Raw genomic sequence first — 25,359 nt, forward strand, 5'->3', positions numbered from 1 at the left:
ACTAGTCGAAGCTACAGGCCAATAAAATGTCCTCGTTTGGTGTTGGGCGGGTCTTGTGCAGTGTTGCCATGTCATTATTATAAGCGACTTTGGGCTTGTTTTTCTGTAAAATTGCTTGTAAATGCTGGTTGTTGCGGGTTTGCATTTTTTTGGGCTTGTTTCTAAAATGTACTTGCTTATTTCGACTTGTTTCTTAATGTTGTTTAAACCAGTGGTTCTCAAACCTTTTCATGTCAAGGACCCCCAAATTAATATTGCAGACGGCACTCACGGCAGACCCCCATCTGAAAACATTTTAAACCAGCAGTGAGGGACCCCATACATTAATCATTTTTATTTTTATTCAAATTGTTCACATTTTCTTCTGTTACTTTTTTGAAAATAGCGTTGTGAGCGTGTAGTGAGCTATTGATTTTTTTTTGCATATATCGCATACGGTTTAAAGTGCTCATAATTATGGCTCAAATTGCTTCTTTTGGGCTTCTTTTCCTAGACCAGGCTGCTTAGTGCTTATTTCTCTCACACAATCTGGCAACACTAGTCTTGTGCTGTTCAGGGGTGGGGTCTCCCAGGTCATTCAGTACCTCTCTCATTCACTCTATCGGCGTGCGTTTGAGGGGATCGACGGGCGGCTGGAGTAAGAGGAGTTGCCGGGGCAATAGTGCACCACAAACAGCCTCTGTTTTTTCCCCTGCACGGGAGGAGGACGGACGCTCTGCCGCAAATATAGCATAACGGGACAAAAGAAGAACCGTTCGACCCCCAGCGGCGACTTTTTGTTGTTGTTGCAATTATTATCCAGCAGCGACTGCGCCTGTTTACCAAAACGCAACCAGAACCAGCTATCTTCCATTAGCTCAGCTAGGTTAGCATCTCCTCTCCTGTATCATCAAGGTGTTGTAGCTCAGCTCTTATTTATCCCTCCGTCGTAGCATCGTTAGCTCGCTTCACCTCCCTCTCCTCCTCCTCGAAAGGCTCATCGAAAGCGTTACGCGACCCAGCAAAACCTCCCGGAGACAACGCAGGCTTTGCTCGGGCGACCCGGCCGTCTGTAGCCTCGCTATCGGTTCATCATCACCACACCGCCACCATCACACCCATCTTCTCCAGCAACCCTTCACCTCTCCGTCCCCTCTCTCTCTCCCTCCCTCTCCCCCATCCTCTCTCTTCTTGTCTGTCTCCCCCAACCACCCGGAACACTGGAAATCCACAAGCGACCGGAGAGCGTCGGCGGCGGGGTCGACGGGCCGGTGAAGCTGGCACCGGAACCCATCGCACCCGTAGCGGCTCCGGCTTCAGACACGCTGAGCCGCGGCGGGGAGCTGCCGACAGCCATGGACGGGCTGGCCGTGGAGGTTCGCGGCTCCAACGGGGCCTTCTACAAGGTAACACACACACAGTGTTGCCATGTCTGCCTATTATACGCGACTTAGGGCTTGTTTTTCTGTAAAGTTGCTTGGAAATTGTTGTCTTTTAGGGCTTGTTTCTAAAGTGTAGTTGCTTATTTTGGGCCTGTTTCCTAAATGGTGTTTAAACCAGTGGTTTTCAAACATTTTCATTTCAAGGACCCCTTAAATTAATTAATTTTGTTTGTGGACCCCCATCTGAAAATATTTTATGCCAGGGACCCCCCATACAAGATTTGTGTTTTTTAAATGTTTAAAACATTTTCTAATTTTTCTTCAAGGATTTTTTTTGGGAAAATTTCAGATCTACAAGCTCACAAGGCTGCGACGCGTTTGCGAGCTTGTAGATATGCTATTTTCAAATAGCCACTGCATATAGGTTTGAAGTGCTCAAGTGCATCGCTTCTTTTGGGCTTGTTTTCATAGACCTGATTGCTTATTTCTTTCACTAACCTGGCAACACTGGTAACACACCGTGGGCTAAAAAGACCAGTTAAACCCCCCGATGAGTGGGTCGCAGAGCTGCTAAAAGTTTCAACCAAGGCTAACTAGTTAAATAAAGGTTCAGCCCGTCCGCTTGGCTAATGTTAGCGTGGTAGGGGTGGGCGATCCAAACTAATCAGGATGGGCTGGCTTCTTGGCCATTGTGGGGTGGGTTGCTGCTAGCTCATGATAGCTTTCAAGCTAGCTCCACTTGTCATCATGCAATGCATGGCCTATATTTGAACGTTTTCAGCATGTCAGTGTGATTATCCACCCCCCCCCCCCTCTAAAGGAAAACAGATTGTCATAGTTTTGGAATGGCAGGCATCATTCAGGGTTATTGCTGGCTTGTTTTGCCAGTGTGGGATGTAAGCTTTTATAACAATAGCTAGCTCGCTAATCATAGTTGTCCAGCAGATCTTGCATGAAAAGTGTGACAGGATGCTACATCTAAGCAACCATGCTACAGTGTGTTTTAATAAATTAGCTAAAATGTTTAGCCTAATCAACTGTCTTTCGGGGTGCAATCTATGGGAAAGATACACTGGGCACTTGTGTAGGTGTTTAGCTTTCAGTTCTTTATTGTCTTCAAGGGAAAGTAGTCCAGTTTCATATTGAGTCACGTGGTATTGCAGTCATCATTGCTGTGCTTGTTTTCAATCTAGTGAATCTAATGATGACATGGCTCTTCCTTACTTGCAATGCTCCTCATTTATTATATTAAAAGGGTTGTTGTTGTTTTTTTATCTTCTACCGCTTCTTGGAAGTTGTTGACACTGTTTGGCTTTTGGGCATGTAGAACAGATTCAATCTAAAACCAAACGGGACACAACAGAGCAGGTGTCCTGGGGACAGTGAGCCTAAGCATCTTGACAACTGCAATCATTGCCAGTCAGGGCAGCATCCTCCTCACACTTAATCTGCTTTTATCCTGCCTCTTAACTTTTGCAGTATCACCTCCCTTGATCCAAAAACACCTTTAGGTTGCACATCACACTATGCTATTCGTCACTTTCCTGTCCTCCTCGGGCCTGCATTAGGTCAACTGACGCCCTGCACCGAGCACATGGCACTTTAGAGATGAGCCTATATTTACTCCCCGCATGCCGCCTCACCTGTCGTCCTGTTTTACTGTGTGACAGTCAGGCTCAAGCATGAATGACCACTTTCCACTTAACCCTTTTACTTAACCACATAAGCAGCCCTATATACCTACTTCACCATCACTGGTGTCTATCAGGGGTCTGTATTTGGTACTCTACTGTATTCCCTCAACACCAAATGTCTTAGTCGAAAATAGGTGATCTACAAGCTCAAAATGCGATGCGTTACAAGCTTGTAGGTCTGCTATTTCCGCTGGATGTTCGCCCCCCAGTATAGGGACACCAGGGTTCATGTGGTCAAATGATCTCATATCTCCCATTTTATATATGGAACCTGACTGTTAGTGGCATTCTAAATGCCACGTTATAGAGGATCTTTTCTTTTCATTGGGTGGTGTTTTTGGTTTAACCTATTGCCTGTGTTGTGTGTAGGGGGAATTGTATTTCAGAAAGGTGCTTTTTTACACAGCTCAGTTGTTTTTACATCATAGCGAAGTCAGGGAGGGTATTGAAATGTATTTATGAGTCAACATGGTCATCATTATGAACCTGTGTGACTGATTATGCACCTGTCAGGAAAATGGCGCCCCAGTCCTGTTTATAGCCTGCCCTTTGGCAGCAGTACACATACAGCCAGCAAACTAAAGAGAGGCTAGATGAGGATTCAGTTGAGGGTTTTTGGATTGCAGTAATTGTGACCACTATTTGCTTGGAATCTTCATGAACCTGCCCTTGTAAGTGTGGTACTGTAAGCTGTTTAACTTGATGGAGGTGATCTCCCCATGGACCCTCATGTGGCCACAGGCCGTCAGCTAGTGACTTCATTACAAGTCTGTCAGTGGCCACTCAACTGTGCAACACCCCGCACCAATCATATGCCCAAAGGAGGGTTTTCCTGCCCTTTGACATGGCTGGTAGTACTACGTTGAAGCGATACCTTCCCTGACGTAACCCACACGACTGTCTCCTCACACAAGCTCTGGAAACTGGAGGATGCTCCTGTATTTTCTGTTGAGCCTGCGCTCTGTGCTTCTTTTCTGCTGGCTGACTGAAACCCTCCAGCTTGACTGGCAGTCCCATAGGCAATTTGCCTTTTGACGTCCCCCGATGGCCATTCATAGAACGGCAGCGGAGCTGTTCTCGGATAATAAAACTTTTGAGTTCTACTGGATTGTTATGTGGAAATCCTAGTGCTCTGACATTTGCAAATGGAGCTTACACATATAACATCCCCACACCTGGCTGAAACCCTAGTCAGTTTTCCAGGGAAAAAAAAACTGCCGCCTTTCAAGTAGATAAAATTCTCACCCCCTCACTCTTGCACTTGCACCCAACCGCCCAACCTCTCCTAAGGTTCCATATAAGGCAGTGTCACTCTGCATGCCCCCCACTCCCTCTACTTCAGAACCCCCACCATTCATTGCTGTGGGCGTTGTTGGAAGGTTATAGCACAGTGTGATTTGTGACACGGGACCAATTTAGGGGATCTCTCACTCTCTCTTTGGTAAAAGTTGTCGCATCATGTATCACACATCTCTTCATATAGGCCAGGCCAAGCGAGCTCTCCCTTTCCTTTGTGGCTTGATGCACATGGCCTCATGTACACATCACTCACACGTAACACATTTTACCAAGACCTCTTCCACCGGCCACACAGCAGGAACATTTTACTCTGTGTGCGTGTAAATGAGTGTGTGATGATTTTCCAGACTGTGCTGTCGGGAGGAGTCTGAGCCCCTCCTCGTCACTAACAGCCAGAGAAAAGTGTCCGTGACGTGATATCTTGGCGTTGGAAATTGCCCTAGATGTTTTTTTCAGCAGCAATGAAAGTGTCAGTGTAGCACAGCTCGCAAGCCGATTGTTGTTTTGATGATAACTGGAGCTGTCCAACCGGGTTGTAAATTAATGTCGAGACTTCCTTTCCTGTACCCCACAGTCATCACTGTCTCGTAGTATTGCTTAAATTTGTCATTTTATTTGTGGTCTTAACATTGTTCTCCTTTCTCTTTCAGGGCTATATCAAGGATGTGCACGAAGACTCACTCACAATAGTATTTGAAAACAAGTAAGTTTTCAAACAATGAGTCTGGTTTTCTACCCAGTAAATCTGTTGTATGCTAACCATATGCAGCTTAACCCCTGGTTATTGGGTGTTGCATTGATTCCTCATGTCTCTTCTGTTAGCCCGGTCTTGTCCACACCAGCCAAAAAATATCCCCCTCTTTTAGCACCTGTGCTTGTCGCACAGCTGTCGACACAACTCTCTTAACAGGTTTTTACCTCCTATTTTTCCCCTACCCCCTCTCCTGTCCTACTAGTGTACCCCCCCCCCCCACACACACACACAGACCATGATACCAACCCCTGTTCCGCTTTATCTACTTGGCTCAGCCTGGTTGTCCCTAAAAATAGTCCCCCGAGGTATGCATGCAGGGCGGGGGGGGGGGGGGGGGGGGGGGGGGTAGTGGCCCCTGCCATTCTCGGGATGGTTCTTGTATTCCACCTCCTCCCCCTCTCCGTGCTTGACCACATGGAGATGTGGAAGTAGTCAGTTGTGTAAAATACATCCTGCATGAAGGATGCCCCCCTTTAAATGGCCTGTGTTGGCGATGCTTGGGCATCGAGTGTATTTAAAAGTCTCAGCTTGAGGAGAGTTCATCATGGAGTCATCAATGTAGATGTCGGATGAATCACCTCAACCTGGCTCTGAAGATGATGGATGTTCATTTAGTCACGGAAGCCTTATTTATACCCCGCCTGCACTGCTTTTGAAGGTCAGACGGCAAACTCCAAAGCACTCCAGCATTCTCTTGGGTTCTCATCGAGTGTTTTATGTAAAAGGAATCTGACAGTGGCCATACAGTCCAGCAATGCTGAAAACCCTGCCGTCAAAGCCAATGAACCGATTTTAATTATATGACTTGCGTTTCACGATGTGTGCGTTGATGGGGCTGCGCACCCCTAGGCGGTTGGCACACCTCATTACCGAAAGCAAAGACTGTTTGTAATGTTCAGTTTTGAGAGCTGTTATAATGTTAATTCTGTTTGTAGTCTGACTCTTTCTATGTTTGTCTTTCATCTCCCCACCAACACCCTAAAAGCTGGCAACCAGAGAGACAGCTGCCTTTCAGTGATGTGCGGCTCCCGCCCCCAGCCGACTACCACAAGGACATTGGCGAGGGAGAGGAAGTGGAGGTAATGCATATTGCTGCCCACCTCTGTTATTACATGCGCAATGGCTGTAAAGTTGAAAGCTTTCTCGCTCGGCATTAAGATTATTTGACTAATATTTCAGAAGATTAACACAGGTCAAGTGTTTTGTTATGAGAGTCCGGACTCCCATCACCATACACTCGCCAGCCAGCCAGCCATACAGACAACACGTCTAATAATCCTGACCTCTGCCAGTGCAGCAACTAAAAGGCTTGACAATGGTTTAACAGCAGCTCTCGTTTTGACACATAATTAGACAGGATTACGTTCTGGAAACGGCGTTACAATCTTTATTTGATTGTCACTCCAGCTCACAGTTCTCAACGGAGAATTATTTTCACCACTGCAGATGATATGTATAAATATGGATATTTTCTCTGTTGGTGGAAAAGAGGGTCGTACATTTGTCCAGCCTTAGTTGACAGTTGACAAACTGTCAGAATTGCTTCTGGATGATGAGTGAATTAAACCGATTGTTAACAAATCCATGCATTTTGCAATTTTTTTTACATCCCAGGCTGGTCTCTCCTGGCACCCCAAGCAGGTGTTTTCTCTGTTCTGCTCTACTAATCGTTTGTCCGCACCCGGAGCAGTTTGCCGGGTGTACATAGCCTCACCACTCTTTTCCCCGACTGTCTCTCCATGCAGGTATACTCCAGAGCCAACGAACAGGAGCCATGTGGCTGGTGGTTGGCCCGTGTCAGAATGATGAAGGGAGAGGTGAGTTGGCTTGGGGGTGCAACAGGCTAGTATTGGGCTATTTACTGACTAGGACATCAGGTGGAAACATGGGTAGCGAGATGGTGAATAAGTGATACCGCAGTGTTGGGTTAGTTGTATTACAAAGCGTTTTAACATTCTAAATGTTAATGTTTTAATGACAAGTTGTGAATGCTAGTTTTGTAATTATCCCTTTGTAATTAAGTACTGCTAGTCCAGTGCAGTACATCACCTAACCCTAATCACTCGTGGAATAATGTTGATGAATTGCACGTCCGAGGACCACGGTATGCCATGTGTAGCTTCAAGGCGGACCTGTGGAAAGATGTCTTGTAAAATGACCAGCACCGTCAGTCTGGTCTACCACCATCATACCTGGCTCAAATTATATCTTAATATTCTCCTGGCTTGTAAACACTGGGCAAAATCTACCAAACACAGCTAGAGCATTTTGGCTTGCATTTTGATGCAGGGCTGTCTGCCATGCCCCCAGTGTGGGCTGCCGGTTGAGTAGTGGGTCAGTGGGATTGGGGGGGGGGGGGGGCTGCATTAGCCGGTCTTACAGTGCTATAGTGTCAGGGGAACTGCTGGTGCTGTTATTTGGAGAGCCGTGTGATAACAGCCTGCAGGAATGTCTAGTGTTGACTGATGGCTCCAATTCTACTCTTGGAGCACAGAGTGCGTCGTCTTGACTCGCTCTCCCTCCTCTCACACGGCCCCCCTTTCTCTTTGTCAACATGTTTTCCTCCATCTTCCCTCTCTTTTCAGTATTCTTTTTTCTCTCATTTTCCTCCATCCGTTCTCTCTCTCCCCATCTCTCTCTCTTCTTGAAGGAGTATTGCTTCATTAATCAAATGAATAGAGCTGTGGATTGAATTCTTAAAATGAAATGTCATTTTTGAGCAACTTTGGACAGGACACCTGATGAATCTTTAATGCGATATTGCAGTGTAGGTGTTTTCTTGGCAAGACATCAGAAGCAGCAGGTTATATCGCTATCGCAAATTAATACCAGCCCTTTAGTCAATATTTCACATCAAGGTTGTAAACTGTCAAGCAGACCTGCCATTTAGGCCTGATTTATACTTTGTAGTATGGCGGTGTTGTGAGCCGAAAATAGCAGATCTGCTATTTTTTACATTCAACGCTGTTGTACAACAAAGTATGAAGTAGGCATTAGTCATCTCGGTTTACTGTTGACACGTCATTTGTCGCCACATCACCCTGAGAACACAAGTCCTGATGACTATATAATATTTTTTCAGTTCTACGTTATCGAATATGCCGCATGCGACGCCACATACAACGAGATCGTCACGGCGGAGCGCATCCGGCCACTCAACCCCAACAGCCCTTCCTCCCGGAACTCCTTCCACAAGGTCCCCATCGCTATCCCAGAAGACCTGAGGGACATGTAAGTCCCCACTGCTCTCTCACATATTCAAAGTCAGCCTTTGTTGACCTGTGTCCCCCAGGGGTCTCAGGGTCTCTATCCCTCGACACCAAATTTCTTTGCCGCAAATGGCAGATCTACAAGCTCACAATGCGTCGCAACGTGACATGTTGTGAGCTTCGCCAAAAAAAACGATGTCTGGTGACATCTATATTCAATGTATGGGCTAGAACAGTGGAGAAAACGTCCGCTAACAATACACCTACTCCCACCGCTTTGAAAAAAAAATGGGGGACCGCCCTAAAGGCTTTGCACTGGTTCTGTAATGTTTTTGTATTTTAAATCTCTGAATTGTTTCCACCCAGTCTAAGCCCCTAGATTGAATTTAGATGTCATCAGACTTATTTGTGGGGTGGAGATCTCTGATATGTCTTAACTACGTGAGACTAGGCTTCAAGTCAGTTCTGATGTGTTTTTACTGGACTGTTACTAATACTTCCCAATGGCTGAATGTGGTAGCCGGTGGCGTTCAGCTCTGTTATGGGTCACAGCGTGCGGTGGTGATGTTGTGATGACCCAAAAGCTGTCACATGAATAACAAGACACTCTCCTGTGGATTATTTTGTCATCAACAGCTGTGCAAACGACAACATTCACAAAGACTTCAGGAAAGCCATCGGAGCCAACTGCATCTTCTACAGTGCCCAGTCACACGAACTCATTGTGCTGGTTAGTACTGTTTGCCCAAAGCAAGTGTATAAAGGACAACAACTCTAGTCTGTGATGTCATCAAACACCACTTTTTGGCTTCATTTGTCAACAAAAGAATGAACAGTGGCCATAATCATGGCTATATGTTTTTGTTGCTGTCGGGCAGAAACCTTGTATGTCCATGTTTCATCTTTTTACGTTTTGTCATCTTTTTATGTTTTGTCATAAATGAATGGTCCATTTTATACTTCGTTCCTATGTTGTATGACAATGCTATGCAAAAAACAATGCAAAAATATAAGATCTACAAGACCTCACAGAGGTTGTAGATCTGCTATATTCAAACAAATATTTAAAATGTTTTGGACGTTCTTTTGCCTATAATGACGAGCCCAAAATAGGGATGCCAGGTTGTCTGTGGGTTTTACAAATATTTTTGTGTAACCAACAAGAGCTTGTGAATAACTAAGTACATTGGATCCATTGGAATACTTTTTTTTTCCATTTCCTGAAAAGTAACGGTTTTGACATGCAAGGTTAACGCCCGACAGCAACGATAACGATATACAACGCTGCACTTAACCCTTCCCCATTAACACACACTCACAGAATGTGTTTCTCAACTTTTTATTACGGAAGGAATGCCATTTTAAGTGGCTGTTTGAGAGACTCGAGTCCACAAGGTTATTCTGTCAGTGGAGCAGCTCTGGAATGTGTATTGATGACATAATGTAGTAGAGTCTTTGTTCTTGTTTCATGTTCAAACATAGATTTTTTTTTATGCTCCAAGACCACTGGAGTAATTTGGAATTGTCTCTTATATCGGCCTCTCTCCTGTCCCCTTCTCGTCCATACAGTCTACGAACGAAACCACAGTAAAGCGCGCTGCGCTCCTGAGTGACATGCATTTCCGCAGCATCCGTACCAAGCTCATGCTCATGTCCCGCAACGAAGAGGCCACCAAACATCTGGAGGTAGATGCATCCTGTCTAAACATGCGCACACTGTCAAAACATGAGGGGGAGAAAGCTCACCTTGCATCTGTGATTACCAGCACCTGCATTCACACAGTATTTAGATTTAGAAGCAGATAGAATAAACCTTTATTGATCCCCAGGGGGAAATTCATGTGTCATAGCAGGAACAGCAGTAAGAGTATGTAATCATGTGGATGTCTTTTCTACTGTTGGATTATATGACTTAAAAGTGTTGTTACTATGGATCAGTCTCATCAAATGACATTTGATACGTCTTAATATTTTTTCTAACAAACAAAATTCAACATTCTACTGCCTCTGTTAAAAGTCTTTATTTACTTAAATCAGACATGTGGCAAAAGTTTTGCCTATAATCATATATACAAAATAGGGACACCAGGTTGAAAGTGGTTAAAGGTGCGTGAAACCGTAAACTTCAAAATCAATTTACGGTTTCACGCAGGTCAAAAACAACTGCAGATTAAATACATAACTGGTTAATTGGCAACGCCTCTGCCACTAATAAAACGAATAATGGTTGTCAGATATGTGTGCTCAGAGCCATGAGGGAGACGATGTGGATGCATTTTATAGTAGTCAACAGTAACGTCAATGCACATTGAAACACGCACCTAAATGTAATTAATTTGATTAGATGCAGTTGTGTTGCTTACATCACAGTGCACTACAAGGTCTGTATAATGCAGCCTACAACGTTTTTACCATGCTGTAGTTTTTGACCCTTTAAGACCTGAGTCCGATACCACAAATGCCTTCTAAATCAGTAGTTCTGACAATTTCAAGATTTTTCAAAAATGTTCAAAAATAGCTTGTATATCTACCATCTTTGAATAGCCAACGCTAAAATCTAAAATGACACGGATGCATTCCCGGTTTTAATGGGTTGTTTACTGGAACTGGAAAACAAACGATAAAAAAAAATCAGCCTATGGTTTCATCCTCCTTTTACGTGCAACTGGGCTCACACGAAAATTCTCAACACAAAATAACCTCCTCCCTCTCTGTCCTCTCCTCAGACCAGTAAGCAGCTGGCATCGGCGTACCAGGAGGAGGTGAAGGTGAGGGAGGACCTGATGGGCCTCGCCATCGGCTCTCACGGAGCTAACATCCAGCAGGCCAGAAAGGTGCTGGGCGTAACAGCCATTGAACTGGAAGAGGAGAGCTGCACCTTCAGGATCTACGGAGAGGTCTGTCGAGTCAAAACATCATTAGTCGAGCTGCGCGAGAGTTTATGCATGTATGTCACCCTGTGTGCAAATCTGCCCTCAGAGAGTGCTGAAAACACCAAAACACGACTCTACAACTATGGATTCTTATTTCCTAAGCACATTTCATTCTCGGGTTTCTGAAACAAAATGGTGCTCCTAGTGGACCCATATTAAAGATATTATGGGATGGCTCTGCAAGAGGCTAGCCATCTATGAGAGGGTGTGTGTGTGTGTGTGTGGATGTGTGTCCGGAGCAAATGTCGCGAACCGCTGGACTGTTCAGCAGCAAAACCTTTATGCGCGTGCCTCCACAGATTTTCTCACATATGCTTTATACTTTGCCCAAATTTGTAGTCATACGTCATAGATATGTCATAGATGATTTATGTCACAAAGAGGCCACATGTAGTCCAAGATCCACATGGAAGCCATACCGTTCCTGTGTGGATCACAAGATCGTCAAAAACATTTATTTGTGAATGGGTTGAAGGGTGCTTTTAAAGCCATGTGCATTTATAAAACAAGTTTGTGTGCTGTTGTACATAATGGTGAGTCAGTCATGTCTTGCTATATGTCGTTTGACCAGCAATAATGCTCAGTGCTCATGTTTTCTGCTGCCACACAGACCCCAGAGGCAGTGAGGCAGGCTCGAGTGTACCTTGAGTTCAAAGAAGACTACTTCCAGGTACCCAGGAACCTCGTAGGTGAGTGGACAATATCGAATACGCCTGAGGGAGCTCATTTCGCCAACTGCAACATCAGAGAGACCTGTATAGCTGATCTGTATCACTTAAAGGGGAAATCCACCCATTTTCAATATTTAACTATGTCATTAATATAGCATAAAGGAGTTGTGTGGAAATAAGAAAAAAGTTCCCCCCTTTCTGTGTTGCCTTGAACTGGAGGATTGATTTTGGGTTTAACATTGCAAATTACAACATGATGACTCATCGTGTTGTAATTTGCCATGTTAAACCCAAAATCAATCTTCCAGTTCAAGGCAATACAGAAAGGGGGGAACTTTTTTCTTATTTCGACACAACTCCTTTATGCTATATTAATGACATAGTTAAATATTGAAAATGGGTGGATTTCCCCTTTAAGGTCGCTGAACAGTTAAGCCTGAGTTATACCTTGTTTTGCGTGCGGGTTTCGTGCACCAAACATCTTTTGGTGTGCAATACCTGTGTGAAACTAGCAGAGCACGTGAGCGGAGCGGGTGGAAATGCCGCTCGGCGCTCCAGGGGGCTTGTTTCACGCTCGCTATTCGCTCACGTCGACTCCCCCCGCGCTCCGCTCCCCGTCGCTCCTCACTCACGTTGATTTGCGCAAATCTCGCTCCATGCTCCGCTCAAACCGGGTCGCTCAACAGTAAAAAAAAAAGAAAAGAAAAAGAAAGTAGAAATTCTAATTAAATCTCGGTGCGCTGTGCACTGCTGGATGTGTGTGTCTCTGAGTCCGTGCGACCGGGCATGCTCAAACATTCGGTGCGCGGCCCCCGCGAGGGCGGCTTGGAGCGGGAGGCGGTCCTCGCTCTGAGTAGCGCTCCAACCTTTTTATAAACCAGCTCCGCGCTCACGTCAAAATCGCGTCGCTCCGCTCCGCTCACATGCTCTGGAAACTAGGTATAAATCAGACATTTACCAACAGTGCTATATATTGTCTGTCTTTTTTTTGTGTGTAAGTTGTATTTATTTATATGCCCCCACACCCGACCCCTAACGATTCCTTTCTTTTTCTTTTCTCAATGTCCCTCGTTTGTTTGCTTTCTCTCTATTTCACGCACATGCACACAGGCAAAGTCATCGGCAAGAACGGTAAAGTCATTCAGGAGATTGTGGACAAGTCTGGAGTGGTTCGCGTTCGAATTGAGGGGGACAACGACAAAAAGCTTCCTAGGGAGGAGGTAGGCAGGCAGGGGGCTGACAGAGACGACATTTCCAGCAGCAAAGAGGTGAATGACCGCTCGCCTGGTCTTCCAACCTAAACAAAAACAAAAAAGCAACCCTCCTTATTCTACTTTCATGGGAGTTAATGTCCAATGTGTTGTTTTCCACCTTTCTGCTGCCTTGTCTGTCTGCCTAAAATAACCCAGTGTTTCCATTGCCATTACATAAATGTGTGTCAATTTTGTTTGGCTCTGAGTTTCTGTTGCATCCTTTGATTTTATTCTACAAAACATAATGTCATAAATATATCTCCACTTACAATGTTCCCTTTTGAGTTAGTGGAACCGGTTTGTTTTTCAAAATCTGTGATGCCTCTAAACCCGTGCCTTGGACTGTCCTCAAAATGAGACAAGTATTTCGGACTAAAGGTCCTTGCACACAGAGTGTTTATTTTGTGCCTTTCATTGATTCGCATTCATTTTAACTGCTGTTTGTGTCAGGAGTACATACACACACAGAAGGCGAATATTACTTGGCGATAAAGCAACACAATCATTTCTTTCACCGCAAATAAAAGCATCAACCTGTATTAATGAGGCATCACCAAATTAATAGTTTGATGTGAAATGTTTACTGACTCCATTTACCTCAACATAGACTGACTCTGCATCTCCCTCTCTCTCTTCCACCACCACCAGGGCATGGTCCCATTTGTGTTTGTAGGAACTAAAGAGAACATCAGCAATGCCCAGGCTCTGTTGGAGTACCACGTGGCCTATCTGCAGGTGAGTCTGTCCTCCGTCTCCCTTGCACCACTAGAGGGCAGCACCAACCTGGCCTCTTGTCCTGCCACTCAAATGCACATCTCAGTTACTGTGGTCAAACATCATTTCTATCTTCTGCCCTCAGTTAAAGCTATTTTGAGTCTGAAGTTCTCTGAATCATTCTTCTCGTCAATCATTACTGGTAGTTGTCGGTTGGCACTTGCGATAGTTACACTTAGAGCCTGTCCGATGTTTGAGCCCAAACCCTAGATAAGCAATGTTTTGATTGATATTTTGTCAGGAGAAAAAAATATTTCGACTAAATTTGAAAAATGGATTAGATAAAAAGAAAGGACACACCGGCTGCATAATTGCTGATACCGACAAAAAGGTCAAATCATTGCTGTTATATTGGCCAAACCGTTATATCGGCAAAGGCTCTAGTCACACTTTTTCAAGGAAGGTAGTTTTGGGGTCATAGGGTGGGGACCAAGCTCCTAGGAGGCAGGATTTTGGAGAGTTAAGGCAGGTGTATGTGCCTGGTCAATCCAAACTGGTCACCTGTTTCTCTCCCTCCCTCTTAACAACCAACGCCACATGTAAAAAAAAAAAAAACTGCTGAGGGCGCTTCATTTTGCTCTCACCCCGTGGACTATTTTAAATAGTAAGGAGGGGGCAGCAGGAGTTTAGATTACCAGCTATCTGGACTCTCAGCATCCTAAAAATAACACCAGACCCTCATCCCCCGCTCCTCCTTCACGCCCCCTTTGGCCACCTCCCGCAAGGTGCAGCTGTCGTTGGTCGAGGCAGCTGTCAAAGTTTGAGCCGACCCGCCCCCATCACCACAGGAACTGCTGCCAGTGCACTTTAGCACTTTAGCCCAGCCTTTAGACGCCGGTGTTGACCCGGTCCCTCCACCGACACCCTTCCTTCCTGTCGGCCCATGTGACTCGGCTGAAAAAGATGAGCTCATGGCATTCCTGAATGATAATTTTGCCTTTTTTTGAATATAACTGTGATCTAATCTAACATGACAAACTCACGTGCCAACGACTGCTGGCTGTGTCCCCTGTAAACTCTGTCATTTTCCCATCAATTTGTCAGACATCGATGCATGCATACATACATACATACATACATACATACATACATACAACAAACAATGTTCTATAGATGGCATGGCCCAATCCCTGACATTGTCTTTGTCCGTAGGAGGTGGAGCAGCTACGAATGGAACGCCTGCAGATTGACGAGCAGCTCCGACAGATCGGCGTCGGTTACCGCGCCCCGCCCAGCCGGACCGGGGGCCCCACCGGTGACCGGGAGAAGGGCTACATGACAGACGACAGCAGCAACAACTCGCTCCACACTTCGCGCACGTACGGCGGCCGGGGCCGTGGACGCAGAGCCTCCAACAGCCAGTATGGCTCCGGATATGGTGAGACATGGGAGCCCATGATGCATCTCTGTTCATTATCCACGTGAACCCTACAGGTAGCAGTGGTTAATTCCTTGTCTCTCACGACGCACAAAACACGACGTGTTGTTCACAAAAAGCCCCTTCCCCTCACACTGTTCCTCCTCCAGGCACAAACTCCGAGCAGTCCAACGCCTCTGAGTCCGAGGAGGCCATCGAACGAGACCAGCGGCCCCGCGGTGTGGGCGGAGACGAGAGGGGCTCCCGACGAGGGGGACGGGGTCGTGGTTCCAACACGGGCAGAGGCCGCGGTGGACCTGGGTCCAGACCCACCAACTCCATCAGTTCAGGTGGGCAAAAAGCCAGCATCATATTCCCTCAGCGATTATCATCCCAACATTTTACTAAATTAGTTTGAACTCTTAGAGTATACATTGAACACTTATGGTTTAGGTCTTGCATTAAAATAGAGTCAACACGAATGGGCTGTCCACACCAAGCACTATTACTATAACTATAAAAATATAGTTTTAAAAAGTCAAATGGATGGCAGAGTCCACACTACAACTATAACAACAACAATGGTGAACAATATAGTTACAGTCATAGTTGTGGTGCTTGGTGTGGACGGCCCTAAAGAGTTAAAGTAAAATGAGGAATTGGCTGTGTATGTTTTCTTGTGTCTGCTAACTGTAATCCTTAAATTGTCAAAGTTGTATCAAGTCGGGTTTGAGTGAGGCGTTGGTGCAACACCTTGTAAGAATATTCAGTGACAACACTTCTACCATCTTATTTGAGGAATCTTTTGTAGATTTTTAACCAGTTAAACCCTATATACTTTGTTGTCCGGGGTCAGCCAGGGGTCGATCCTTGGCCCGCTCCAAATCTCTTTGCTGAAGGTTTGGCCTGTTAACCTATTAGTCCAGGGGCCAACACTGATATTTTCACAAATTGGTACCACCTGAGGTGGCCGTAAAGTTTTTGTATTTTTGTATTCCTACATGTCTCTAGTTTATATTTTGGTATGATACATCTTCCAATTCAGTAGCTTAATGGCAGTTATCACTACCTACCAGCTAATGTATCCGGTAGGAGACACAAAGTAGAATCTTTGTGTCTCCTACCGGAAATACACCCGGGCATCAAATTATTGCGACAAAAAACAAAATATATCCATGTATTCAAGGCTTCATGGGGTGTGCAATTGATAACTTCTCAGATTTTTGGTGTTTGAAAAAAGACTGCTTTCCATAAGCTTGTAAAAGTTGACCCTCCTTCGGTCTAGGGTGGTCATAGCTGAATGGGTAGAGAGTCCCCCTGGGAAACTTAAAGGAGGAGTTCACCCAAAAAATGATTATTTTCTGTCAATTGCACACCCCATGAAGCCTTGAATACATGGATATATTTAGTTTTTTGTCGCAATAATTTGATGCCCGGGTGTATTTCCGGTAGGAGACACAAAGATTCTACTTTGTGTCTCCTACCGGATACATTAGCCGGTTTACAGTGATTACTGTCATTAAGCTACTGAATTGGAAGATGTATCATACCAAAATATAAACTAGAGACATGTAGGAATACAAAAATACCAAAAATGTACGGCCACCTTAGGTGGTACCAAAATCTGCCTTGGCCCCTGGACTATGACATGCCCAGAATAGGTATGCTATGGTTCATGTGGTTTGCTTTGTATCTGGATGATACAGCAGTGAGATAAATAATTCAGCACCAGATTTATACCTACTGACCTAATAATAGTGAAGTCATAAATCAGTCTAACACTATTACAGTTTGGTTGCTTCATAAAAATTGGAGTGAGTAGTAATAATATTGGAATTTGGTTTTTGTAGTATGCATATTTAATATATTTTCTCATTTTGATTCATGCATCCCTCCCAAATTGTGCCCTAGCTGGCAAAATGACAGTTAAGCCGCCTCCTGGTAAATAAGCAGCCAGACAGCATTTGCTTTGCCATCCTGGGGACAATGATTGCCATGCCAGTTACCAAGGCATGTTAACATCAAAGGCTACGCCATATCTCTTTTTGACTCTTTCACTTGTAGTTCTGACTTTAGAGCACTAAACTCTAAAGAATTTACTTCCAGTACTTTGAACTCTGAAGGAGTAGGGAGTGTATAGTTCGAGGAATTTCTTATTGAGCCAAAAATAACTTGGAATAATGGCTTTGTAGCAGGCAGCAGTGCAATCTGCCATTTGTGAGAGAGCCTACGTATTAGTGTGAACTATATTAGAAGTTATTATTATAACTTTACAGTACCATTCTTTTGAAAAGCATACATAGAATTAAGGCTGCAATAAGGTTTCAGTGATTGCGCATCACAAGGATTACTTGCCTGCGATTATGTCGTCTGTCTCCATTTTAAAGGTCTCTAAGCAGAAATCCATAAACTGTTCAAGCTACTTGGGTACAGAAGTAAACCTGCAAGACCTCAAAAGCGTCGGCAGAAACCTTGTATCTCCATGTAGATTTTCTTTTTCATCAATTTATATATAAATAGATAGATAGAGATATGTGTATATATATATATTTATTATTTTTTCCCCATAAATTGATGCCCCAATATTATTATATATAGTTTGACAGTGTCATACAACAGTGTCACGATGCGTTGAGATGCGACACATAGTGAGCATGTAGAACTGCTTTTTTCCCCCCGATTTTGTGGAAAACATAGCATTTGCTTTATGTTTTCACCGATAATGACTCGCCCAAAATAGGGACGTCGAGTTGAAAGTGATTAAGTTTGTCTGTGGATTTTTATAAATATTGAACCAATGACAAAACGATGTGGTTTTGGACATATTCCAGGGTTTCCCCCGGACAGTGACAGCTATGTAATTAATGTCTTTGTTACTACACTGCCTCAGTCTTAACGTTCTGGTCTCTCCATCGCATGTGCAGTGCTGAGAGACCCAGACAGCAACCCCTACTCCCTGCTGGAGGGCGAGGGTGAGCTGGCGGACGCCGACACCAGCGAGGGCGGAGCCGGAGGAGACCGCCGGAGACGCTCCCGCCGCCGCCGCAACGACCAGGAGCCCAGCGTCATGGACGCCGCCGGCGAGTCGGACGGCCAGGCCGGCCCCAGCGAGAATGGATTAGGTGGGCAGAGCCACGCGGCCATTTTGTCTGTTAGCCTAAGCTGCTGTTGTGAATGATGCATAACAATGTTTATCCTGTCGCTTGTTGTTCAAAGATACACCAGTTGCAGTTGAGTTACAAGGATGATGTTTTATTGGCCAAACGTAGAATTAAATATATTTATTCGAATTTTTTTTTTCTGGACACTGGACAAAATCTATATTGAGCTGTTAACATCCTATACATAAACGGCAAAAAAGCAACTCACTTTGACGTGGTAGCTGGTGACATATCCATATATTATGTCAACTGTGCATCCATCTTGGTATTTATAGGTTGTATTTAGACCATGTGATGCCATTAGTGAGATCCCATGTGAGGTATTATTTGTGAAGCTGGGGTGGGACCAACCCGCCTGATGCACTCACTCACTGACTGTCTGTGTTTTTTACATGTCAGATGAAGAGGGCAGGCCTCAGCGCCGCAACAGAAGCCGCCGTCGCCGTAACCGAGGCACCCGGCCAGAGGGAGGATCGGCCAGCCGCGACAGACAGCCTGGTGAGCACCTTTTTTAGGTCTTTGCAGTCACAGTGAACTGTCATGGTGTTGCGGTCGGGCAGAAGCCTTATCTCCATATTTAAACTTTTTGTGTTTTTTCATAAATTGATGCCCTACTCGATCATACTACAGCATCACACAAAAGTATAAAAAATAGCCGATCTACAAGCTAGAAACTTGAGCTTGTCGATCTGCTATTTTTTATACTTAGAAATTTTAATCCTGAAAATTAACAGTTTTGGTCATATGAGGTTTCCACCCGACAGAAACGATAGTCCAGTGGTTCTGAAAGTGCTGTCTTGGAGTGGTTCTGAACGTGCTGTCTGGGGGATTCTAGAGGGTCCCCTTCAGAATGAGAAACGGTTCAATTTCACTAGAATTTCACCGGCTAGAAGTTGGCCCAATGAGAAAATATATAAGAATGATTGATCAAAGGAGGTTTCACTCTCTCCACTGTTATCTCCCTATCTACATTATAGACAGTTGTAAAATTGTGTAGAAAATCACAACAACAATCTTCTGTTATGGGAGTTCCTGGCACAAACTCCTTTTTAAATGAGTGCCATGACCTTGTGCCTTGTTGATCATCACCAGTGTTTTGAATTGGATATACAAGCATGTGCAGTGCTGCACATGCTTGTATGTTGTATCACTGAAGTAATCACAGAAGTTGGGAGGGAAGTAAGCACAGAAGTTGGGAGATGTATTAGGAATGTTGAGGCCTATGTGTGATAAAGCTGTATTATTGCCGTGGCGCAATTATTCAATTTATCCAGATTTAATGCTAGATAACCCATTTAGACATGAGGCTGATTCTATAAACATTCTAAATCCTAACCTAAGTTTTCAGAATTATCTGTTATTTTTATTATTTTGAGATTTATTTACAACTAATGTGACACAGATGCTGTCCCGATTGAAAGGTAAAAAGTCGGATAGTTTGCAACAGGTCTAAATGGGATGGGAAATGTACACGGTATGAATAGACTTTAGTGTTAGGCTAATATTAAATAGCGTTGCTTATTAAATGGCAGAGATGACACAAAAACAAATGGCTTTCGATGCAGAAGGGTAGTGAAGCCCAATGAGAACGCAACGCAGTCTTCACACCATGTTCTCCTTTAATAAGGATTAAGACTGGACTATATAAGTTGTCAAATGAAATAAATGAAGCAAATTATTTAGGCTACATCTTTTAACTGCAAATAGGCCTAATAACGGAAGTCATCGGTCTCAATTAATGAAATGAAACAAGCCTTTTCATCCCAAAAACCGGGGCAAACAAATGCAGTAGGCAAGACTTTCCAGCAGAAGAGAAGCTCAGCTTTGTTGTCACAAGTTGAACTTGTGAGCAAAAATGACAGGGCCAAGGAATGTAGTGTAGAGGGAAAAAAGGAGGTTGCAAAGTTCTGACCCCTGGTCAAGAGTGCGCGGGATGATGAGAATGAACTTGTACAAAAAACCTGGTAGGGCCTACAAACTTAACCACTTAAACCCTATATACTTAGTTGACCGGGAGTTCATTCCGAGAAATTCATTCAATACAATCATTTTAATGCATTATCATTTGGCATAATGGTGGTTTCAATACAATAATTTGTGTTATCAATTAGCATATGGCTGTTTCAGTTCCACTTCAAGTGCTCTCCTGTTCAAGTTTAAGTGCACTGCTGCAATAGTTAGGATGGGAAAATGCAGAGGACAGATTTTACGTCTGTGCAGATGTGAAGTGACAAAAAATACAGGGCACAGTACACATCAAAATGGTTTCAAAGTGCCTTTCTGCACAAATGGAATGGATTCTTTGTGAGTTTATATCTAGGCTGCTACTTCCAAAACACAGCGATGAAAATATATTTAATGTAGGAGGTGCATTTGATGGCAGGTTTTGTTGTGGTCTTTGACAAAGCCTCATATAAATACATTCTGAATTCATTCCATGGTACAGCTAAAGTCAAAAGGGTATATTGTTTTTTAATACCACTGTAGATTTCAAATCTCTCTCCTCTCTCTCCAATGCTCGGCTAATATTTTTCAATGGTGTGTTTTCAGTGACTGTGGCAGACTACATCTCCCGCCCTGAGTCACAGAGCAGACAGAACCTTCCCCAGAAGGAGAACCACGCAGGCCCTGAGCCCAAGGTATGCATGGATACACACGTGTACTGTATACACGCCACCCTTGATCAGTAGTATATACTGTATACTATATAGTTGGGTTTTTATCCTGGTGCAATACTGCATTCTTGAATATTAAGATGTTAATGAACCATATGAACCTTAGCATCCCGATTATTGGTCAAACATTGTGCGAAAATAGGTGATCTACAAGCTCACAATGAGTCGCGATGTATTGTCAGCTTGTAGGTCGGCTGTTTTCGGCGTAGAGGGGGGAAAAAAGGAGCGGACCAAGTATAGAGCCCCTGGGGACCCCCGTCAACTAAGTTACAGGGTTAAAGTGGTTTGAATCATGCAATCACTACTTCTGTGTTTGATAATTAGAAAATAACTGTTTGCACTATTTGCATAACGGTAACATTTTCCGATATGAAAAGTAAGTAGGCCAGCGATAACGAGCTTTGTCCTCTCCTCCCCCCCAGGAGAACGGGAGCAGCAGCAAGATGGACGACCGCACGCCCTCCAAGCGCTCCCCCAGTAATGGCATGGCCTCGGCCAGCGAGACCTTGACCCTGGTCAACGGGGTCTCGTAAAGGAGCGGCACTCGCCCGTCTCACACCCACGTCTAGAGCAAGACTTCTTGGCAAACTCTGTCCCTGCTTGCATTAACTTAAAACCATAAACAGATGAGTGAAAAATTACCTGACAAAATACCTGAATTCATACGAGAGAGAAAAACTACAAAAAAACGACAAACGCATCTACTTAAAAACACACGTAATGGTGTATGCTATCCTATCTATCAGTACTTAGTGCTTATTTAAAAGAAGAAGATAAAAACAACTAGCTTGCCAAAAAAGAGCTGGTGGATATGACTTGATTTTTAAAGAAATACTGAAACACAAGAAACAGGACGAGACTCTTTTGTGTTTTTGTTGTTTTTGAAACGGTTGTCTTTATTTTTGTTCTTTTGTTCCCTTTTTTTGTTTCTTGTTTTGTTTATTGTTTGTTTGTTTTCCGTTGTTTATCACTGGTTTTGGACTTTGCGGTCGCTCGCTTGCTCTCTCTCGCTCTCGGCCGAAACCGAAGCGTCTCTTAACGGTGTTAAACGTGTTAAAGGGGGAAGAGGAGAGACGACGGTACTAGGCGACGTAGGGAGGGCGGCATACAGGCGGGGCGGTCCAATAGCTTCTGTGACACGTCGTTCATACCCCGAACCTCGGGAGGGTGGAGACAGACCGACAGTCGAGACGAGACAGATGGAAAGGACGTATAGTCAAGAGATTGGGTTATTGATAGACATTGTGCCTTGAATTAAAAAGAAAAAAAAAACTTGAGTTTTACATTGAGTTGTTTTTGGTTCTCACGAGGAAGAGAAGAAAAGGGAGAGGTTTTTTTTTCCTGTTCTTTTATTTTTCTTTTTTTCAAATGAGGAGAAAAGACACTTGTATGGGGGAGGGGATGGAGTTAGGAGTAAAATGACCGCTTGCGCGGCAACTGTGGTAGAGAGGATACAGGATCGGAGTGAGTGACCGGCGAGAAGATGGAGGAAAATTTGCCTGGTGCCAAACATGAAATTCAAGGCGCTTGTCCTCAGTAAGAGTAGAGGTGGACAGCGTTGGGGGGTCAGCGCGTGCGTGGGGAATGCGTGTGCGTTTGTTTGTGTGTGCGTGCGTGCGTGATTGGATGTGCAGAGTTGAGATGTCTGGCGACCAGCGACCACAGAGCTAAGCTGGGAGGGAGAAGTCACTAAGTGTCAGAAGTAGTTCCAGGCAAATCACAAGGCGAGGGCCTCTCTGTTGGTCAGTCGGGCTTGAGAGGTGCTCTGCCGTTTGGCCACCTCGTCTCACTTCACTAGAGGGTCCTGGGCAGTGCCCGTGCAAGACAGACTGCAAAAACAGCCACCCAGACAGATTTGTGCACTCAAAAATATGGATTTGGACAAGACGAGGAGATCTATACTGCGCCTCTGTCTCCAAGCAAGGAGTAAGGGGACTGGGGACGGTGTGCACTACCTTCCAGTGTCGTATAAACTGCCACAGCACACGGCTGCCGGCACACGCGAAGACGGGGAGGTGGGGGGCGTGCGCAGAACGTGGGATCGGCACAGTTTTCAGACGAGACGAGAGCCGTAAACACACGCACACTGACCCACACACTCGCACACAACGAGGGGTGAGCGCGCACAACACAAAACGGAAAACGCTAACGGAACACATTTGCGAGTCAGTCACACGAGGTGGTCGCCTGCACGCCGCAAAGCAAGATGGCCGCAGCCGGGGTTTAACGTGAAGCGACGTGGTTTGTCCTGTACCTGGAAGGTTAGGCTGACAAACAGGAGGGCGATAGGAGAGGGACTCATGGAACCTCAGTGGCTCTCGGCTCATGTATTTACTGTTGTCTTGGTTACCGCTCTCAACTTTTTTTTGTTATATTTCCACATGATAGAAAATATTAAATAAAAAATGGAAGTGAAATCAACCTCTCCTCTGGAAATGAACTTTTCTGATCTCTGTCTTGTGAGTTTGCAGTCTATTTTTCTAACCTGCATGGTATTAGTTCATGAGTAAATAGGTGGTGCCTGCCCTGTGCATGAGGAAGGGTGTTAATTAATCTGACTGACAAAGCCATTGTTTCATTCACTAGAATTGCTGCTAATGTACACATTGAATGTCTGACGTAGGAGCTCTTTCCTTTTTAAAGAGAGAAACATTTATTTGTGACTTGACACACATTACCCCACTCATAGCCCAGATGTATTGTTTTTCTTTTTTCAGGGGGAGGGTGGTTAACCAGTGGAAATGGTCCATCCTTTTCCTCGTCAGTGTAGGTGACATACAAGTGTTAAACTGTAGGGGGCGACATGGTGCATGACAAGCGTGTCCACATGACCAAAGGTTTTTTTGAGAGACTGATGAATGGGAGCGTGTTTGATGCGAGATGACCCACATGCTGTTACCCGGTTCTGCTCACCTGTATGTCGTGTTTTTGTTTTTTTTATGTCAAGAGTATGAAAACATTTGGCTATTTGTACCTTTTGGTTAAGTTGCGTGTGTGTGTGTGTGTGTGTGTGAGAGAGAGAGAGAGAGAGAGAGAGCGAAAGAGAGAGATGGAGCCCTATCTCGTACCAGTTTGTTAACCTTTATACCTCACTGTGTATAGCCTGATTCATACTCTGGTGCACAACGGCACCACGTGCTGAACATACTAGACAAGCTCACAACACGTTTCATGATGTGAACTTGTGGGTCTGCTATTTTTGGCATGCGCCGCTGTCATGCAACGGAGCATAAATTAGGCATAATGTGTGTGTACTGTATTGCCCAATGTATCTGCCCCAACCCTCATGTCCTGTTGAAAGGCTGCTTGTGTGGCTGCTGAGTGTCTGTGTGTGGACGCTAGTTGTACAGTCAACTCCTCACTCTGTCAGAATTTGTCTCTGGTTTTCTCACTCATGTTCTGATGGCAATAAAGGACTTTTCATTGTTTGGTATACATCTTTCTCTATTAAGTTTGTTGCTCTTGGGAATTTCTAAACAAAAGAGTACCTAGGCTTCTTGACATAGAGAGATGAAGGCCAATGTTTGTCAACCGCAGCATGCTATGATGCATGTGATTGATTAAACAAAATAACTTCTAATGAGAGAAAATAATAGCCACACTTAATTAGAGAAGCAACTATTGATTATTCTATAGATTACTTTTCTATAGATTACTTTTTAATAATCGAGAAGCGTGTTTTTTCTGGACTTTTTTTCAAACAAATCAAATTTGTGATCAGCATGATTAACCACTTAATCCGTATGTTATACAAGGGAATACGCTGTCTATTTTCAGCACGTATTGTCTCTGTAGTCCCACGTTTCAGTGGCATACTCATTTCCTGTTCCTGTTCATTTCCCCATGACTTTGTTTGATTGACAGCAGCAGATTTGAACTCGAAATACAGGACATCTTCACATATATATCCAGTTCAAATCTGCTGCAAAGCCAATCAAATGGAGCTATGGGGGAATGAGTATGCCAACATCTGAAAACCTGGGACTACAGTTGTGCAAAGAGTATTGTGTATGCTCACTTCTAGTGTGCGCTGCAATCAATTTTAGTGTTGTCACAAGTACATCTTTCAATACATATTGATTCTGAATATTTAAAACAGTTTCAATGCTAATTTATTGCAATGTTGATACCAGTTGTGCATTCTCCTTTGACTTATCATTGCTATCTTGTGGACATTATAAGAAAACTAGCATTTTTCCCTGTAGAATTATACCTCCC

The 25,359-nt window shown here is 44.3% G+C and overlaps 1 protein-coding gene across 1 annotated transcript; it reads left to right on the forward strand.

Moving 5' to 3' along the window:
- Nucleotides 1–610: 610 nt before the first annotated feature.
- fxr2 (FMR1 autosomal homolog 2) lies at nucleotides 611–23,562 on the forward strand. The gene is made up of 17 exons (XM_084043748.1): nucleotides 611–1,385; nucleotides 5,005–5,057; nucleotides 6,094–6,187; nucleotides 6,854–6,925; nucleotides 8,191–8,339; nucleotides 8,954–9,047; nucleotides 9,887–10,003; nucleotides 11,044–11,214; nucleotides 11,861–11,939; nucleotides 13,032–13,189; nucleotides 13,823–13,909; nucleotides 15,101–15,326; nucleotides 15,476–15,655; nucleotides 18,230–18,427; nucleotides 18,866–18,964; nucleotides 21,017–21,105; nucleotides 21,564–23,562. Exons 1-17 carry the CDS (start codon nucleotides 1,335–1,337, stop codon nucleotides 21,672–21,674), a joined length of 2,028 nt encoding a protein of 675 aa, XP_083899874.1. The 5' UTR covers nucleotides 611–1,334; the 3' UTR covers nucleotides 21,675–23,562.
- The last annotated feature ends 1,797 nt before the right edge of the window (nucleotides 23,563–25,359 follow it).

This window comes from Gymnoscopelus microlampas (genome assembly GCF_963454915.1).
Source record: "Gymnoscopelus microlampas genome assembly, chromosome: 19".
Taxonomy (NCBI): Eukaryota; Metazoa; Chordata; class Actinopteri; order Myctophiformes; family Myctophidae; genus Gymnoscopelus; species Gymnoscopelus microlampas.

Excerpts from the sequence above, each read along its gene's own strand:
- fxr2 (XM_084043748.1), top strand. The coding sequence starts at position 1,335 with ATGGACGGGCTGGCCGTGGAGGTTCGCGGCTCCAACGGGGCCTTCTAC. Across the intron at positions 5,058-6,093 it reads ACAATAGTATTTGAAAACAA|CTGGCAACCAGAGAGACAGC; the intron begins GTAAGTTTTCAA and ends ACACCCTAAAAG. Across the intron at positions 6,188-6,853 it reads GCGAGGGAGAGGAAGTGGAG|GTATACTCCAGAGCCAACGA; the intron begins GTAATGCATATT and ends CTCTCCATGCAG.